The sequence below is a fragment of the Scyliorhinus canicula genome, chromosome 5 (assembly GCF_902713615.1).
Source record: "Scyliorhinus canicula chromosome 5, sScyCan1.1, whole genome shotgun sequence".
Lineage (NCBI taxonomy): Eukaryota > Metazoa > Chordata > Chondrichthyes > Carcharhiniformes > Scyliorhinidae > Scyliorhinus > Scyliorhinus canicula.
In genome coordinates this window covers 165,342,784-165,363,186 of record NC_052150.1, presented here as the reverse complement: position 1 = coordinate 165,363,186, position 20,403 = coordinate 165,342,784, and the positions used below count along the sequence as shown (strand labels likewise).

The window sequence follows — 20,403 nt, the reverse complement described above, 5'->3', positions numbered from 1 at the left end:
ATCTTATAAACCTCTATTAAATCGCCGCTCATCCTCCTCCGCTCCAAAGAGAAAAGCCCTAGCTCCCTCAACCATTTCTCGTAAGACCTACCCTCTAAACCAGGCAGCATCCTGGTAAATCTCCTTTGCACCCTTTCCAATCCTTCCATACCCTTCCTATAGTGAGGTGACCAGAACTGCACACAATACTCCAAATGTGGTCTCACCAGGGTCATGTACAGTTGCAGCATAACCCCACGACTCTTAAACTCAAGCCCCCTGTTAATAAACGCTAACACACTATAGGCCTTCTTCACGGCTCTATCCACTTGAGTGGCAACCTTCAGAGATCTGTGGACATGAACCTCTCTGTTGCCCCACATTCCTCAGAACCCTGCCGTTGACCCTGTAATCCGCATTCAAATTTTTCCTACCAAAATGAATCACCTCGCACTTATCAGGGTTAAACTCCATCTGCCATTTTTCAGCCCAACTCTGCATCCTATCAATGTCTCTTTGCAGCCGACAACAGCCCTCCACCTTATCCACTACTCCACCAATCTTGGTGTCATCAGCAAATTTACTGGCCCACCCTTCAGCCCCCTCCTCCAAGTCATTGATAAAAATCACAAATAGCAGAGGACCCAGCACTGATCCCTGTGGTACACCGCTGGTAACTGGTCTCCAGTCTGAAAATTTTCTATCCACCACCACCTTCTATGTGATAGCCAGTTACGTAGCTAATTGGTCGAATTTCCCTCTATCCCACAACTCCTTACTTTCTTCATAAGCCAACCATGGCGAACCTTCTCAAACGCCTTACAAACGCCAACATTGTTTTGTCAAAGTTATTTCATAAATTGATAAGCTATTGCTTGTCTTCTGGCTGGCTGTCAGTGAATTAGCTCCCAGGTTAACATATATAGAGGTTTTAAGTTTAGAGAATTGTGCATTCCTAACTTTTCTCTTTTTGAGGATGATATGCTTGATATTTATTTGATGATCACTTCCAACTCTACACTAACAAGAACTTACTTTTTCAGCAAATATTACAGCCAAAATTGCTCCAGACACATTGGAGGAGCAGATGACAAGGTATGGAAGACTTCAAAAGTGATTACACTTGCATTAGTTGCTACTGTGACCTGTGTTTAGCTGCAGGCGACTTTATCCAGTTTCTATTATTACTGAAAAGCTGTAAGGTACTGAAATTAACGTATTCCTGAAGTATTCCAGCATGATCTGTAAAACGAATAATTTGTAAAATATATTTTGTAGTATGATCTATTATTAACCGAGTACAATTTGTACTAAGATTGTTTGGCATATATGGAAAGAAAACTTGATTTTGCTGAAAAATGAGGCACGTTTGTTAAAGCATTTTATCTTGCACATAATAAGGACCGATGCAAGAATGCCAAATTTTAAAGGGAGCAGCAAATTATACTGCATGAGAAAAGGAGAGCTGATTGGTAAATCGCCTCTGATTGTTTGAGGCATTGCTATGGAGAATGTGCCAGGGAATTTATGTCCCTCATGCTCTTTGTTTGATTTTTAAAAATCACAATACCTGGACATGTTCCTTTGATTGATTAAGCCTGGATTCTGTCTGAAAGAAGATTTTTTTTTATCATTTGTTTTCTACTAATTTTAAAACTTATGAGAAGATAACATGTAAATACATCATAACAGTTCATCATTGATTTTCATTGATCATATTTGGCTACATGACCTCTGAAATAGGAAATAGGAGCCATCACTTCTGCTCCTAAATATGTTCTGGTGATTCCTGCTAGAATATGCCCTGTTTTGACATTTGGGTACAAGCATATTTGAAGTGACTTGGAATTTTGCCACCAAGCAAACAATTAAGTCATCTAACACTCAGTGCATAGGCCTAGATGGATGATCATTTGAATGGAGCAGTGCCATAGCTAAAGATTGTGGGCACGATCTATCTGAATGGGAACAGACTCCCGTAGCAAGTGCCTTTATCTGGGTGTTTCACGGCGCTTCAAGCACCGGGAAACACTGCGCTATTGATCTCTCATTCGGGTACATACGGGGCCTCTGAGGGGAACGCCCCGCAGAGGCCACACTTAGTCTTGTTTTCTGAATTGAGGAACTCCCACCGAAGGAGATCTGGTGCCATTTTTAGATGGTATCCTGATCTCTCGACATCGCCGACATGACCCCCGAACACCCCTAAAGCACCAACACACCTATAAGGGGATCCTCAGGCCCCCCTCACAATACCCGGCAGCCGCACAGGGTACCCTGCGCCCGGGGGAATTGCCAGATTGACACCTTGGCAGTGCCAGCCTGGCACCCTGACAGTGCCCCTGCCAGGCAATGCCATTTGAGCATCTTTGCAGTGCCATACTGGCACCCAGGTTGCACTGCCAAGGTGCCCAAGTGGTACCATCAGTGCCAGGGTGCCGTACTATCATGCCCAGAGGGCATGCACCAAGGGGTCTCCGATCCCTGGCAGACCCTCATGAGTGTCATTTTATCTGGTCCCGGTTTGTGGAGACCAGCACTAAACAGTGCTAGCCCAAGACCTCCAAGGCGAGAGGGTGAGATCCCATCTCCTTGGGTAGATTGTGGGAGTGCATATTAGAATGAGGTTAGCTGTCTCACTCTAATAGGCAGATTTCAAAAAAGTGATCTGCCCACTTGCGGTGGGATTCACATTCCGACCTCTCGCAAGATTATGTTAGATTTCGTGAGGCATGGCCAGCTGGGTAGATCTCCCGCCTTCTGCCAGCCGCGTTGCACCGCACGCGTAATGCGGCCAGTAGATTGCACCCAGTGAGTGAGGAGGCAGGGAAGGATTTATTAACTTTGCTGCCTGAATGGGGGACCTGGAAGAGCGGGCCTCAATCCCTTTGGAAAACCCACCTAACTTTCATTTCATTTCACAGGTGAGTTCTACAAAGACAGGCAGACATCTCTTCCAAGTTGCCACGCAGGCAGCAAAGTTGAGATTTGCTGCCAGGGCTTCTGGAATTGCTACCAGGATCTCATAGTGGACTGTAGTAGGTGGTGAGATGGTTGCAAGGTTGTAGATGATGGAGATTGAAAATGAAGAATAGAAATGATGAATAATTACTTCACATTTAACTGTTTTGAAATGCAACTTATTGACTACCTGTCGAAGCAAAGGTTTGATTTCAGGGAAGTTTTTTCTCTTTCTTATTTACAGGTTTTCCTATTATTATGTCGGGATAGGAAGTGCTGTTCTGCTCGCTGCCTTTATCCAGATTTCCTTCTGGTCACTAGCAGCAGGAAGGCAGACAAAGAAGATAAGAAAGGCTTTTTTTCATGCAATACTGCGTCAGGAAATAGGATGGTTTGATGTCACTCAGATTGGAGAGCTGAACACTCGTCTAACAGAGTAAGTGATCACAAATTCAGACTTAAATACATAGATGTGAAATGTATATGTGTTGTCATTTGGCTTCTTTATATGTCATCTGTATTCCATTAGATGTATTATGATCACAGACCAGGCCCAACAGTGGCTACGATACTGGACAGAAACCCCAATATTTAATTTTAATTTTTATAAGATTGTAAAAAAAGGATACTTCACTCCAGGAGTGATTTCACGTAAAATAGAAATATGGTATATCAAAACAAACTTTATTACAAACGCACTATTAAAATATCTTTAACATCAAACAATAAAATAGCTTCTAATTAGCCCATAAACAATGATAATCAATACAGTGACAAAATAACCCTTAATTGCTATCTTTATTTACACTCCAACAACAAAACCATCTTGTCTCCCAATCCACTTTTAAATGCAGTTAGCAGACTCAGTAATACTTGCTGTATAGAGATGTCTTGAATACTCCATTTTCAGAAAGAGAGATACTTTGAGACTGCTTTAAAGAATTAGACCTGACACCCTTTCAGAATAATGCAGAATCTCTGGCTGTATTTCTTCAGAAACCTTCTCAGCTCACCCTCCAGCCAAAAACTGAACTTTCTGCCTGCCGGTTAGATGCCTGGTACCCTAGATCCACCCACTAACTACATCATCTTACTGACCTGAACACAAAAATGTCTGTAATTAACTAATCCCCATGGAACCCTCTTAATCTAAGTAAAAGTCCATTAGCCCAAACTTTTACGATGCTTTAACTGCACCTCTGGCTCCAAAAGGCCGAGCTGTCTTGGAAACAGGGATTTTAAAAAGCAGAACTGCAGCAGTCATACACACACTAACCCAGGCTAACCCTCACTGCACCAAATACATACAATACAATACATCTGAAATTCCTGCATTCATCACAGATGTACATCTAATAGCAACCTAACTTTGTAACAACCCAAATTATGGCGACATTGTGTCATGAATTTATAAACAGACTTTTAATCATTATTCTAATTCATCATTTTGAACAGACTCACTGAGGTACATTAGTGCTGATGAATGGAATCATTTTCTACTTTGTGCAGTAAGTAACAGCATTAAGTTCTGTCTGCTCAAGTATGTCACAGCTAGTTTAGAATAAGGCCTTCCTATTTTCACTCTTACAATATTGTTCGGCTCCAAAGACAGAAAATATCTGCTGACCTCTCTGAGTTAGAGTCCTGACCTTTACTAAATTATGGTCAATCTGTGGTACCGCATACATGAGGAACTGGATTAAGATAATATTTTGGTTTTACGGCTAATATACAAACAATTTTTATCCCTTCTGTCTGGACTGAGTGCAGAACCAAGTACTAACATCGAATGAAATTTCTGTTAACTCTTTAGTGTTCAAATAATTATTTTCCTGTTACATTTTTCATATTTTCCTTCCTGTTTCCATCCACTTGCCTCAACAAGGTAAATGTTTTGTTTCCACACTATACACCCCTTTTTTAATGGAGAATGGAATATTTCAGTCAGGTCTATATCCACTAATCTATCAGTGCTATCTCTTAATTAAGAATGGTTGAGGAACATGGACAAGAAAGCATAGAAAATAGGAGCAGGAGTAGGCTATTTGGCCCTTCGAGCCTGCTCTACCATTCATTATGATCATGGCTGATCATCTAACCCAGTAATCCGTTCCTGCTTTCCCCCCATATCCTTTGATCTCTTTAGCCCCAAGAGCTACTTCTTGAAAATGCACACTGTTTTGGCCTCAACTGCTTTCCATGGTAGAGAATTCCACAGTCTCACCACTCTCTGGGTGAAGAAATTTCACCTCTCAGTCCTAAATGGTTTATCCCATATCCTTAGACCGTGACTTCTTGTTCTGGACTTCCCCGCCATCGGGAACATCCTTCCTGCATCTACCCTGACTAGACCTGTTAGAATTTTATAGGTCTCTGAGATCCCCCCTCAATCTTTAGAACTCCAGCAAATATAATCCTAATGGACTCGATCTTTTCTCATACTCAGTTCCGCCGTCCCAGGAATAAACCAGCGGGGCTGGTTTAGCACACTGGGCTAAATCGCTGGCTTTTAAAGCAGACCAAGGCAGGCCAGCAGCCCGGTTCAATTCCCGTACCAGCCTCCCCAAACAGGTGCCGGAATGTGTGACTAGGGGCTTTTCACAGTAACGTCATTGAAGCCTACTCGTGACAATAAGTGATTTTCATTTCATTTTCATTTCATTTAATTTCAAATCTGGTAAATCTCCTCAGCACTCCCTCTATAGCAAGAACATCCTTCCTCATGTAAGAAGACCAAAACTGCACAGAATATTCCAGGTGTGGTCTCATCAAGGCCCTGTATAATTGCTGCAAGACACCTCTGCAACTGTACTCGATTGCTTTTACCATGAAGGCTAACATAGCATTCGTCTTCTTCACTGCCAACCAATCCCAAATAGATTACTGTGGGTAGCCAGGCCATGTAGTAGTCATTGCCTAGTATCCCAATCAGAAAATGATGCCTGGACACTATGCTTGAACACTGCAGAAGGCAACACCACAGACACAGCAACCAACATCTGAACACCCAAGGGATGGGCCCCAGCCATGGGGACATGTCCATGGCCAGAGGGTGGGTGAGTGCAATGGGGATGGGACCTGCGCCCGGTCTATGTAATGTTATGTGCGTGTTTCTGGGGTGCAGAGTGTAGGGCCCAGTAAGCAGGGGCCGCTGCTGTGACTGGGTGTGCATGGGCAGGGCATGCAGGTGGGCGGGAGGAGAGTAATGGGGGACTGGAGAATCCCAGGGTGGAAGACATTGCTGTTTGTCAGTCTCACACCCTCTCTGAATTCTTTGCAGATATTAAATGGTATGGACAATATTCTGGATCCCGCTGAACTTGAAGTAATGGTGCTGTTGACAAGCTTGGCGGCCAGGTGCCGGAGAAGGCAGCAGCATCGACAGAGACACGAGCGGCGGCCCATGTGCACGTTGTGCATTAGGCTCTCCACTGTGGTCACCACCCTAGCAGTGTTGGTCTCGGTGCCACGCATCGCCGGTGCCATTTCTTGCACCTGTAGCCCCTGGGACCCTTCCAATTGGTTATGGACTTGCTGGAGGGTTGCTGACATCCTCCTCTGAATATTACGGCCGCACCCTATCATCTGCATCAGCTCCGGGTAAACCTGTTCCAGAGGCTCAGCATCTGACTGGGACCCATTTGCTTCCTGGGATCCAGCAGACCTCCAACTGCTGTCTCACCTGGGCATTCCTACCTCCATCTGAGGTGCATCTGCAACTGTGGTGCTCACCTGATTGTGCCCCAGAAGCCTGACCACTACCATTGCCCACCGAGGTACTTGTCTCTGCGCTGGTGGAGGGTGGGGATCTAAGTTGGCATCCTCAGAGTGGTTATAATGGGATGCTGGTGGGAGACCATTCCGGGTGGGCCGATGCTGTTGGCACTGGGTGATAGTCCTTCTGGTGGCGCTGCCCGAGCCAACGGCTGCTGCCACTTCCTCCCATGTAACACTGGCTGCCCTGTGGGAACAGAACATCTCCCCTGGCCTTGGCCGCCTCTAGGGGCCTCCCCAGCTTTGCATCTCCGAATCACGAGGCCGGTCGTCTCGGTGTCATGGGTTGGCTGTGCAAGAGTTGTTTAAGTGCTGCACCACCTTGTTAGCGGGGGCTGGCAAGCACATTCCTGGTAAATCGACTGGTGAGCCATGATTTGTAGCGTGAAGCCAGTGGGACCTCCTTAAGTGGACCAATTAACATTGGTTTGTGGTGCCGGCCTTGCCGGGCTGAGCGCCGGGAAGCTCATGGCAGTTCCCACTCGCTACCCCATTTCAAAATCTTTTTAATTGAATTGCGCCCATTCAATTAAACCCAGAGAAAACTGCACCTTATTTCTAATGTTTACCAATACAACTATAAATCCCTTAAAACTACCTTTGTTTTCTTCACACAATCTGTAGGAATTGTTCCAGAGTCCCATTATGTACATCAAGCACACAGATCACGTATAATTGTCTTTAGTATGGATTCTACTCAAACAAATTAATTACTTAAGGAAAATCGATGGACAAATATCCCCAGATCTCTTAGTTATCTTATTCATTATCACATTTTTACAATGTAATTCTGTTCTGGTGGTCCCATAAGTAGCTGAAGACATTGCACAGTTTTGACTGATTAAAATCCAGCAATACTTGTGTACACATTTGTGGGTCTTTAAGATTTGGCTCTGTCAAGCTGTCAGCTCTTAGAAAGTGGGATATATCCCTACCAGGGTTATGTGCACTTTTGTTATTGGACAAACCCTACAGGTAGCTATAGATTTTTTGTTAACTTAAATTGGAGACTCTTAAATATGTTGGTGAGGCAACAGCATCTCCTTGATTTCCAGTAGTATCAAAAGGTTATGTTGCAGAGGCTAGTTTATCTATCTGGTCTATATTTAACTGGAAATTCTTTTCACCATAAATATTTATCCAACATGTTGAAGACATTAAACAACTTTGCAACTTCTAGCCTCAAATCTCCATTGAGGTTTGTTCAACTCAAATGTGTCTTCTAGCTACACACCCACACTCGAAGTCAAATACAAAACATAAAAACAAAGAAGAGGAAAACATCAGCTGATCCGTCACACCTCTCCCATCACAATCAAGTTGCAACTTAACCCCACAGCCCTTCTCCACCCCCACACTCACCATACAATGTCCTGGGATCAAAAAGAAAAAAGGTTAACTAATTTAGCTAAATGTTTCGGAACAGTTTTCTTTGACCCCTGAAGTCCACCAAATGATCAAGGTGAGTGGGAGACACATACACATTTCCTTACTCCCTCCTAAATGTAGTTACGCCACACTCGGGAACACATCCAGCTCTCTTATGAACATCTGCATTGAATCGATAGCACAAATAAACAATGTGTTTCACAAGCCCCAACTCTCTGTGAAAAGAAATGCCTCTTGATAGATAATCGAGTTCTATTCTTACATAACATTGTCATTTGTAGAAATTTTGAATAATTGCTTTGCCTCAGTATTTACCAAAGATATATTAGATGAGATCAAAATATGTCAATTTACTTCAGGTAAAAAGGAGTAAGATCATAGAATTTACAATGCAGAAGGAGGCCATTCGGCCCATCGAGTCTGCACTGGGCCTTGGAAAGAGCACTCTACTTAAGCCCAAGCCTCCACCCTATCCTCGTAACCCAGTAACCCCACCTAACATAATAATAATCCCACATAATTGATAAATTAGTTAAACTTTGAGATGATTAAACTAATCATCCAGATGATGACCAGATGATGGCGCCGGAGCGAGGCGACTCTCTGCAGGCTCTCCCCAACAGATCCACTTTTCTTCCCATGTACTGAATGATCTGTTGAGCTGCTTGCAGAAAAATACTTTTCACTGTACCTCGGTACACGTGACAATAAACAAATCCAATCCATCCAATCCTAATGGTCCAGCCAGATTACATCTGTGCATACTAAAAGAGATTTAAAGCCATTATGGTATATTTATTAAAAATCAGTAGAAAACAGTATCATGCCAGAAGATTGGAGGGCAGCTAATACTATTCCTATGTTTAAAAAAGGAGATCAATAACTTAATTTTAGTGGTAGGAATGATAATACTCCAGCATGCAATAGAAAAACATTTAGAAACTGAAAATATAGTAATGAAAGTCAATCATGCTTTATCAACTTTACTGATTTCTTTGAAGAAGTAACAGAAAAGTGGACCAGGTTCACATAGCAAGTTTTTCGAAAGGATTTTCAAAAGACATTCAATACAATACCACATAGTTGGCTCTTGACTAAGCCCAGTAACAGCATGGTCAGTTTACTGGCTTTGAAGCAGAAAACCAAGAGTAAGGGCAGATGGTAGCACTGTGGTAAAATTACTGGAATTGTAATTGAGAGGTCCAGGTTAATGATATGGGGACATGGCTTCAAATTTCAGTGTGGCAGATGCTGGAATTGGAATTAATTAATAAATTGAGGGTATACAGTTGACCCGCATGAAGCTGTCACCAATTCTTGTAAAAATTAATCTGGTTTACTGATATCCTTTTGGGGAAGAAAATCTGGCGTCTTTACCTGGTCTGGCCTACATGCGTCTCCAGACTCACAGCAATGTAGTTGACTCTTAACTGCCTTCTGAAATGGCTGAGCAAGCCGCTCCTTTTCATGGTCAATAAGGGATGAGAGCAAATGCTGGCCCTGCCAGCTATGCCCAATGTCCCATGAATGTATAAAGAATATAATAGGTAGTTAGTTACCCAGACCGTCAGAAAGTGGATAATGCCATGCCACAGGGATTGGTGCTTGTCCACAATTTATATCAACAATAAGGACTCGGGAATCCAAAGTAATCTTTGCAAATTTGCAGCTGACACCATATTGAAAGGTATGGTTAATACTGTGAAAGACTGTGAGGAATTGCATGAAAACATTATTAAATTTGCAGAATGATTGTGTAAAGCTAAAGCTGCCAGTCTTCCCACATGGCTTCTTCCTGCCATGGGTAAAATACCAGGAGAAAGCCATTAAATGGCTATAAATAGGCTCAATGGTTGGTGGGCCGCTTGATGCCTACCCCATCCCTGTAAAGCTTCAGATTAGTCGAGCTTCTTATTAGGTGCCCTCCGCACCTAATAAGATTAGCAAAATAAATAGAATTGAGAAATAGAACAACTGTGTTAGGCACGTATAGAATCATTCCTAGGCCACATTCAGAGTGCTATATACAGTTCTGGTCACCACTTCACAAAAATAGGATAGAGATGGGACATGGGAAGATTCCACATGGGAAGGTGGAAAAAAATTAAGTGGTGATACCAGAACCGATAGGTCATATTGATATCAAGAAAGACTGAATACGCTGGTGCTCCTTTTTATAGAAAATAGAAGGCTGAGGGGTGACTTTATCGAGGTCTTTAAAATTATGAAAGGGTTTGGTAAACAAAGAAAAGGGCCGGGATTCTCCTGCCACGCCGCTCCGATGCCGGCACGCGATTCTCCGGTGACCGGTGAATCGGAGCCAGTCGGCACGCGCGGTCGATGCAGCGCCGGTCAGGCATGTTAAAAGAGGCCCCGCAGCAATCCTCCACGGTTGACCAGCCGAGTTCCGCCGGTGTGGTTCACATATGGTACCACCAGGTGGGAGCTCGGACCCGCGGCCACGGTGGCCGTCCTGGTGGGGGGGCAGGGGGGATCAGACTCTGGGGGGAGGCCTCCATGGAGCACTCCGGCACCATGCTGGCCCCCTGTGGGCCACTGAATTGCTGGGCCAAGAGGCCCATTGACGTCGGCGTGTAACAGTCTGATGTTTACACCGGCGTCAACACTTAGCCGGGATTTTGGAGAATCCCAGCCAAGATGTTTGGAATTATGGGCGAGTCCAAAACTAGGGACCATACATGTAAGATATATCATAAAGATGAGATAGCAAAGATTAATACAGTTATTAATAACCCAGAAACAAAATCAAGAGAAACTTCATTATCCAGAGAATGGAGATTGTGGAACTTGCTATCTTATATGGCTGGATTTTACTCTCCCTCTGCCAGGGGATTGAAGGTGGATGAGTTTGTAAAATCCAGCTGGTGGTCTTCCACTGCTACTCAGTAGCTCCTGATCTGCCTGAAGATTTACGGGGTGTGAAGGAGCCACCCACATTTCGGTCTATGGAGGCACTTAAGTGGCCAAGCAATGCCAGTTAAGGGCTTCTTTCCACCTCTGCAGCTATTTACAATAGGGGGAAGCCAAGCTATGTGAGAAGCCCAACAACTTTAACTGATTGGTCTGGTACCAGCAAGGAGGTGGGGGAGACCTCCTCTGCCCATCGTAAGCTCGCCAAGATCATTCTGTCCTTCAACCCTGCCCCAGCCTCTTGACACAGCCCCTCACCCCTCTCACTGAGACTCCCTACCTCCGACTCACCTGTGCTCCTCACTGTGGTGGGACTGGCTGCAGTCCTAGCAGCTGCCACCATGTCCAGCTGGCAAATCCAATTGGCTGACTGCTCTCTAAGGTGAAACTTCCTACCGAGCTAGGGGTTGGAATCTTACTGAAGGCAATTAACGGTGTTTCCAGCATTAAGTGGCTTGGTACAGCCATTTAGATCACAAACTAACTTGCAGTCAACTTTTTAGCTGTGGGGACGTGGGTCAGGGCAACCCATAAAATCCAGCTCATGGTGTAGTTGAGGCGAATACAAAGTCACCAATAAAAGGAAGTTAGATAAATTAGGATCTTCCTATTCCATTGACTTCAAATAGTCTTTCAATTCAAATTAAACTTAACTCTATCACTATTTTAAAGGCCTCAATCAAAATGCCTGAAGTTTATGCTTTTCTCGACTAAGTTGCCGTGACTCCTTAAGCGTATTGTGTTAACTAAGCACCTTTAAACTATGTATCAAAATAATACAAAATTTGAATCTTTTCCAGGGCCTTTATGCTACCCAAAATGTGAATTGATCAAAACTTACATAGTCTAACCAAAGCTTTACACCACAACAGTGAGTTTTGTGTCTTAACTGAACTCGCAATAGCTTCTAACACTTTGCATGGAATCTTACCAGCCCAAGGAGGTTACTTTGGAGGTGGAGTGCATGGAAATTTGGAACACTGCTCATTGTGTCGGCTCCCTGCTGTGTTCCTACCTTCAGAAGATTTTCCTGGAGGCAGGTTCGCTGTGCCAGAGGCTGGCTATTCACCTGTGATGGGTAACCGATCAAGGCCCATATTTGAGCAATTTGCCCTTAATCTTTTTTAAAATAAATTTAGAATACCCGATTCATATTTTTTTCAAATTGGGGGCAATTTAGCGTGGCCAATCGACCTACTTTGCACATCTTTTGGGTCGTGGGGGGCGAAACTCACGCAAACACGGGGAGAATGTGCAAACTCCACACGGACAGTGACCCAGAGCCGGGATCGAACCTGGGACCTCGGCGCCATGAGGCCGCAGTGCTAACCACTGTGCTACCGTGCTGCCCCAATTTTCCCTTAATCATGCATAGTAGTGAAATCTTATAGGAGATGTGCAGGCCTTGTACAGTGTTGGGACTCGAGCACGGCATCATCAAGAGGTCAGAGGACCTCAGAAGCTGCTGTCAATGCTGCTCTGGTGGAGCTGTAAGGCTGAGGTGGGCACAACAGCAGCCACAATCATTCCTATGGAGGGATTCACCCTTCACCTGGTCATTAAAAAAAATATCTGTGGGTGTCGCTGACTGGTCCAGCATTTATTGTCCCATCCCGGAGGGCATAAGAGTAAACTACATTGCTGTGAATCTGAAGTCATATAGGGGCCAGACTAGGAAAGGACAACAGATTTCCTTCTCGAAAGGACGTTAGTGAACCTGTTGGATTTTTACAACAATCGACAATGTTTCGTGGTCATCATTTGACTTTTAACTCCATATTTTATATTGAATTAAAATGTTACCATTTGCCCTGGTGGATTTGAACCCTGGTCCCGACAGCATTACCTTGGGTCTGTGGATTACTAGTCCAGCGCCAATACCATTTAGCCACTGCTTTACCAACCATGAAAGTTCTGGGTCTTCATTTTTAATAATCCCTCTGAAACTGGTTGAGAATGCCTCCATTTTGAAGCAACTTTGCACTATCCTTTTGTACCATCACATGTGTTCACAGCTCCCAGCAAGTCTGTTGGCTGGCGTGTCCTGCATGCCCTCCCATTGGCCTCCCACATTTGTGCCCTTTCCACCATCCCTAATTGTCAGAAGACATGGAGACAGCCTGTTAATTGGGGACCTCCTGCAAGATCACATAGCTGCTGTTCCTGATTGGATGGCAAGATATTCCCTGACCTTTAAGCATGAGCCCTCATTTCCAGTTCCTGATTCCTGATTTTCCGACCTTTCAGCAGAACTAGAAGTTTGAAAGGTAGGGGGTGGAATTCTCCGCAAGGCCCGACGCGGCGTGTCGAAAAACTGGACACGCCATTTTGGGGGGGGGGGGGGAGAATAGCGGGAGGTGCGGGACAGGACCTCCCGCTATTCTCCCACCCATCGTGGTTGCGGAGAATCGCGGCCAACATTTTAAAATTTTAATTCTCTAATTCCCTTCAATATATGTTTATAATAATCTTTATTTATTAGTGTCACAAATAGGCTTACATTAGCACTGCAATGAAGTTACCGTGAAAATCCCCTAGTCGCCACATTCCGGCGCCAGTTCGGGTACGCCGAGGGAGACTTCAGAATGTCCAATTCGCCTAACAAGCATGTCTTTAGGCATTTGTGGGAGGAAACCGGAGCACCCGGCAGAAATCTACGCCGACACAGGGAGAACAGGTAGACTCTACACAGACAGTGATCCAAGCCGGGAATCAAACCCGGGTCACTAGCGCTGTGAAGCAACAATGCTAACCAACTGTGCTACCGTGCCACCCACTAGTTAGCAGCTATCCTACCATTCGCACCTTCTCTAGACGCATCTTTGTTTCTTTCGTTGTCCCATTACCAATCCTTTTGGCTTTACAGCTTTTTGTCATGTAATCTCACCTGTGTTCCAGCCTTTCACAAACTTGCCCTTTTGTTCTTCTTCTCTCTCAAACCTAGGTCCAAAGTGACCTCTTGGATTAGTTTCAATCACATAAAGAGTTCATAGAGAGAAATTTTCCAGGATTTTTGTTCCACAATTGGCCTGGTTTTTATCTGCTTTTTTGCTTGCCACTCCCAGGCAATTGAAAGACTTTAAGGTGGGGTGAGAATTGTGATGGACAAAGCATTGCATTGTGTGGGACAGGATAGACCAGCAGATCCTTTCCTGCCCAGCATTGTTTGTATGCTTGTATTTGATGCCTTGGTAGTAACGAACGATGCCCAGCCAGAGGTTTTGAATGAGAGGCAGAGCTCAATTCTAGAATAAAAATCCGGTTCAAAAAGTTCAAATCCCAGTAAAAATTAATAATGCTGGCACCAGTAACACTGGAGTTCCATTTTAAGGTATACAAAGAAAAAAGAACAAAGACCAAACAGCACAGGAACAGGGTCTTCAGCCCTCAAAGCCTGCACCGGTCATGATACCAACCTTTGCCAAAATCCTCAGCACTTCCTTGTGCTGTATTTATACCCATCTTATCCATGTGTTTGTCAAGATGCTTGTTGAAGGCCGTTAATGTATCTGCTTCCACAACCTTCCCAGGCAACTTGTTGGAGGCACTCACTACCCTCTACATAAAAAACCTGCCTTGCACATCTCCTCTAAACTTTGCCCCACGGATCTTAAACCCACGTGACTGACCCCTTTGATGTACCATCAATTGGACTCGAGTCGTGAAGAAGTTCCATATATCAGGCTTTAATCAACTAATTGTGTGCCCGGCAGTCGACTTACAGAGAAAGGCCGACTGTTGGGTCCTACGGGTTCTTATACCCCGCCTCGTAGGCGGGACTACTTGCCTTTCGGCCAATGGATGAGCAGTCACATGACTAGCCTCAACCAATCAGCAGAGAGGCGCATGACCGACCTGAGCCAATGGGCAGCGAGTGCTCTGCACTAATGGCAGATAGGTACTGTAAACCTCCTAGTCATACCACCACATTCACCCCTTGTGGAGAAAGAAGCCGGGAGGGGGGGCAGGAGTAAGAAGGGGGGAGGGGGGCTGTTGGACTGGTGGTATGACTAGAGAGAACGAGGCGTACCGAGGTAATGGTGGCTGCCCACTGGCTCGCGGCGACCGTGCAGATACAATGAACGGCAATGAACAGTACACAAAATAGAAAAAAAAACGAAAATAAAATGTGCAACTTGTACATTGGAACTCTGAATGACACAAGGAATCCGATAATAGTCCAGTGGAACATCTGGTTCTGCTGGACCATCGCAGCGGTGCCGGTGACGTCGGGCTGGTGGCCGTCCTTGATTCCGGGAGCGGCGGTCGTAATCCTGTGTCCGTACCCCTGGTCGGTGCTAGTGAAGCTCTGGCCGGGGGAGGGGGTTCCTGTGCGCTGGGTTGCGGGGGCACCAGGGGTGGGTGGGACTGGGCGGAGGGTGTTGATGTGAGGGGTTGGGGCCGCACGCCGGCGGGTGCCAGGTCGCGAAGGGAGACCGTGTCCTTTTAAAAAAAAAAAAAACATTTAGTGTACCCAATTATTTTTTCCAATTAAGGGGCAATTTAGCATGGCCAATCCACCTATCCTGCACATCTTTTGGGTTGTGGGGGTGAAACCCACACAGACACGGGGAAAATGTGCAAACTCCTCACGGACAGTGACCGGGAGACCGTCGGGATACTCCACATACGCGTACTGTGGGTTAGCGTGGAGTAACTGGACTCGTTCCACCAACGGGTCGGACTTGTGCACCCGCACGTGCTTCCGGAGCAAGGTGGGCCCGGGTGTGGCCAGCCAAGTCGGGAGTGGGGATCCGGGGGACGACTTCCTAGGGAAAACAAGAAGACGTTCATGAGGTGTTTGGTTTGTTGTAGTGCAGAGGAGGGACCGAATTGAATGGAGGGCGTCGGGGATGACCTCTTGCGAGTGGGAGATAGGGAGATCTCTGGACCGTAGGGCCAGTAGGACGGTCTTCCAGACTCTGCTATTCTCCCGCTCGACCTGCCCATTACCCCGAGGGTCATAACTGGTCGTCCTGCTAGAGGCGATGCCCCTGGTGAGCAGGAATTGACGCAGTTCGTCGCTCATAAAGGAGGATCCACGGTCGCTGTGGATGTACGCGGGGTAACCGAACAGGGAGAAAATGGAGAGACGGCCTTGATGACGGTTGTCGTGGTCATGTCGGGGTAGGGGATGGCGAAAGGGAAGCGGGTGTACTCGTCAATCACGCTTAAGAAGTAGGTTTTGCGATTGTTGGAGGGGAGGGGACCCTTGAAGTCCATACTAAGACGTTCAAAAGGGTGGGACGCCTTTACCAGATGCGTTTGCTCGGGGCGGTAGAAGTGCGGTTTGCACTCTGCGCAAATGTGGCAATCCCTGGTCACGGTCCTGACCTCCTCAATGGAGTAGGGCAGGTTGCGGGTCTTGATAAAGTGATAGAAGCGGGTTACCCCTGGATGGCAGAGGTCCGTGTGGAGAGTGCGGAGGCAGTCAATCTGCGCGCTGGCGCAGGTACTGCAGGACAGGGCATCAGGAGGCTCGTTGAGCTTCCCAGGACGATACAAGATATCGTAGTTGTACGTGCACAACTCGATCCGCCATCACAAGATCTTGTCGTTCTTGATCTTGCCCCTCTGTGCATTGTCAAACATGAAGGCCACTGACCGCTGGTCTGTGAGGAGGGTGAACCTCCTGCTGGCCAGATAGTGCCTCCAGTATCGCACAGCTTCAACTATGGCCTGTGCCTCCTTTTCCACTGAGGAATGGCTGAGTTCGGAAGCGTGGAGGGTCCGGGAGAAGAAGGCCACGGGTCTGCCGCTTGGTTGAGGGTGGCCACCAGAGCTACGTCAGACGCGTCGCTCTCGACCTGGAATGGGAGGGACTCGTCGATAGCACACATTGTGGCCTTTGTGATATACGCTTTGATGCGGCTAAAGGCCTGGCGGGCCTCCATCGACAGTGGAAAAGTGTTGGATTGGATGAGGGGGCGGGCTTTGTCAGTGTAGTTCAGGACCCACTGGGCGTAATAAGAGAAGAAGCCCAGATGGCGTTTAAGGGATTTGAGGGAGTTGGGGAGAGGGAGTTCCATCAGGGGGCGCATGCGTTCGGGATTGGGGCCTATCACTCCGTTACGCACTACGTAGCCGAGGATGGCTAGACGGTCGGTGCTAAACACGCACTTATCCTTATTATATGTGAGGTTAAGGAGTTTTGTGGTACGGAGGAATATTTGGAGGTTGATGTCATGGTCCTGCTGGTCGTGGCCGCAGATGGTGACGTTATCGAGATACGGGAAGGTCGCCCGTAAACAGTATTGGTCAACCATTCAGTCCATCTCCCGCTGGAAGACCAAGACCCCATTTGTCACTCTGAATGGAACCCTTAGAAAGTGATAGAGGCGCCCATCTGCCTCGAACACGGTGTACTTGCGGTCACTCGCGCGGATGGGAAGCTGGTGGTAGGTGGACTTAAGGTCCACTGTGGAGAAGACTTTGTACTTCGCGATCCTGTTAACCAGGTCGGAAATACGAGGGAGAGGGTACACATCCAGCTGCGTAAACCTGTTGATGGTCTGACTGTAGTCAATGACCATTCGGTTTTTCTCCCCAGTCCGAACTACCAGCACTTGGGCTCGCCAGGGACTCTTGCTGGCCTCGATGACTCCATCCTTTAGTAGCCTCTGGACCTCAGACCCGATGAAGGTCCAGTCCTGGGCACTGTATCGTCTGCTCCGAGTGGTGATGGGTTTGCAATCCGGGGTGAGGTTCGCAAACAAGGATGGGGGGTCCACTTTGAGGGACGCGAGGCTGCAGACAGTAAGGGGGGGAATAGGGCCGCCGAATTGGAAGGTCAAGCTCTGCAGGTTGCACTGGAAATCCAGTCCTAAGAGTGCCGATGCGCAGAGGCGGGGGAGGACGAGGAGTTTGTAATTTTTTAAAACCCTCCCCTGGACCGTGAGGTCCGCTACGCAGAACCCGGTGATGTGGACGGAGTGCGAACCTGAGGCTAGAGCTATCTTATGCTTGACCAGGTGAATGGGGAGCACACAGCGTCTTACCGTATCGGAGTGGACAAAACTTTCTGTGCTCCCAGAGTCTAGTAGGCAGCTCGTTGAGTCCATTGAGAAGGATCTGTGTCGTCGCCGTGGAGAGCGTGCGTGGTCGCGAATGGTCGAGAGTCACTGCAGCGAGTTGTGGCAGGAGGTCTGGGTCATCTTCGCTTGTGGAGTAGTCGCTGGTGGGGTCCTCTGTATTGGTCCAAAATGGCGGCGCCTGTTGGCCGCACGTGGAGTCGGGGCCCCAAGATGGCGCCGCCCAGGACCCACACGTGGAGTCGAGGCCCCAAGATGGTGGCGCCTGTGGCCCGCACGTGGGGTCTGGGCCCCAAGATGGTGGCGCCCGGGACCCACACGTGGCATCCGGGACCCAAAATGGCAGCGCCCGTGGGTCACTCGTTGTGGCTAGAGGCAGGGGCAAAGAGGTCCGTGGGTCACTCGTTGTGGCTAGAGGCAGGGGCAAAGAGGTCCGTGGGTCACTCATGGTGGCCGGGAGCGGGGGCAGCGAGGCCTGTGTGCCGCGCGGGGGGCCGCGCGGTCGTGAAGAAGTTCCATATATCAGGTTTTAATCAACTAGTTGTGTGCCCGGCAGTCGACTTACAGAGAAAGGCCGACTGCCGGGTCCTACGGGTTCTTATACCCCGCCTCGTAGGCGGGACTACTTGCCTCTTGGCCAATGGGTGAGCAGTCACATGACTAGCCTCAACCAATCAGCAGAGAGGCACATCACTGACCTGAGCCAATGGGCAGCGAGTGCTCTGCACCAATGGCAGATAGGTACCGTAAACCTGCTAGTCATACCACCACACCCTTCACTCTGGGAAAGAGTGCCTGCCCATCCACTCTAGCCATGCCCCTCATAATCTTGTAAACCTCTATCAGGTCACCCCTCAACCTCCGTCTTTCTAATGAAAACAGTCCGAGTCTATTCAGCCTCTCTAAATAGCTAACACCCTCCAGACCAGACAACACCCTGGTAAACCTCCCCTTCACCCTCTCCAAAGCTTCCACATCCTTCTGGTCATGTGGCGACTAGAATTGTGCGCAATATTCCAAGTGTGGCCATACCAAGGTTCTATACACCTGTAGCATGACTTTTAAAAAAAAAATATTTTTTATTCTCCTTTTTCACATTTTCTACCAAATTGACACCCACCAATAATAAACAATAATCAGTAACAAATATGTCAATCCCCATATCAATAATAACGATCCGATCCACCCACCAAACTCCAAATATCAGCCCGCATGTTCACACAAACAAATGACAAAAAGGAATCAGGGATCACCCATAGTCACCATTAACATACACAGCCCCCCTCCCCCCAACCCTCTCACCCACCTGCCCCAACTAATGTTCAATCTTATCCAGTTCTTGAAAGTACATAATGAATAATGCTCACGAATGTAGAACCCCTCCATCCTTCCCCTCAGTTCAAATTTAACCTTCTCAAGAGTCACAAATTCCAACAGGTCCCCCCGCCACACCAGGGCACAGGGTGGAGTGGTTGCTCTCCAACCTATCAGGATCTGCCTTCGCGCGATCAACGAGGCGAAGGCTGCATCGTCTGCTTCCGCACCCGTTTCCAACCCTGGCTGGTTGGACAGGACCAAAACATATGAAAGTGATTAGCCCCCCCGGCAATGTTAACACACATTTCTACTCCTTCAAAGAATCGGCTCTTCCTCGTCTATATACCACCTTCAGCTGTATCAGCCCCAACCTCGCGCACGAGGTGGAGGCGTTCACTCTCCGGAGCACCTCACACCAGAACCCCTCCTCCATATCCTCTCCCAACTCTTCCTCCCACTTTGCTTTGATCCCTTCCAGTGATGCCTTCTCCTCTTCCAAAATAGCTCCGTAAACCGCTGACACTACCCCCTACTCCCGTCCCCCTGTCTTCAGCACCTCCTCCAGCAATGTGGAGGCCGGCTCCACTGGAAAGCTCTGTAACTCCTTTCTGGCAAAATCTCGAACCTGTAAACATTTCCCCCTGCTCCAGCCCATACTTCGCTTCCAGCTCCTTCAATCCTGCAAACCGACCCCAGAGAAACAAATCTTTTTGTGTCTTAATCCACTTCTCCTCCCATTACCTGCAGCATGTCTTGCCATTTTTTATACCCGATGCCCCGTCCAATGAAGGCAAGCATTCCAAATGCTTTCTTGACCACCTTGTCCACTTGTGTTGTCACCTTCAAAGATCCGTGGACCTGCACCCCCAGATCTTTCTGACTTTCTATATTCCTAAGAGTTTGCCATTTACGGTATATTTCCCCTCTAAGTTAGACCTTCAGACTTTTTCAGACAGTTTTGGTGGTACCCTTCATTTCCATGCTTACTGGTTTATCTTTCCAACGATAACACCTTTGGGGC

The 20,403-nt window shown here is 47.0% G+C and overlaps 1 protein-coding gene across 2 annotated transcripts in view; it reads left to right on the top strand.

Moving 5' to 3' along the window:
• abcb4 (ATP-binding cassette, sub-family B (MDR/TAP), member 4) overlaps positions 1 to 20,403 on the top strand; it is a 170,776-nt gene that overhangs the window by 34,323 nt on the left and 116,050 nt on the right. For both annotated transcript variants that reach the window (XM_038797976.1, XM_038797977.1), the window contains exons 5-6: positions 1,023 to 1,074; positions 3,185 to 3,376. In XM_038797976.1, coding sequence (XP_038653904.1) covers positions 1,023 to 1,074; positions 3,185 to 3,376 — 244 coding nt within the window. The remainder of the gene's footprint in view (positions 1 to 1,022; positions 1,075 to 3,184; positions 3,377 to 20,403) is intronic.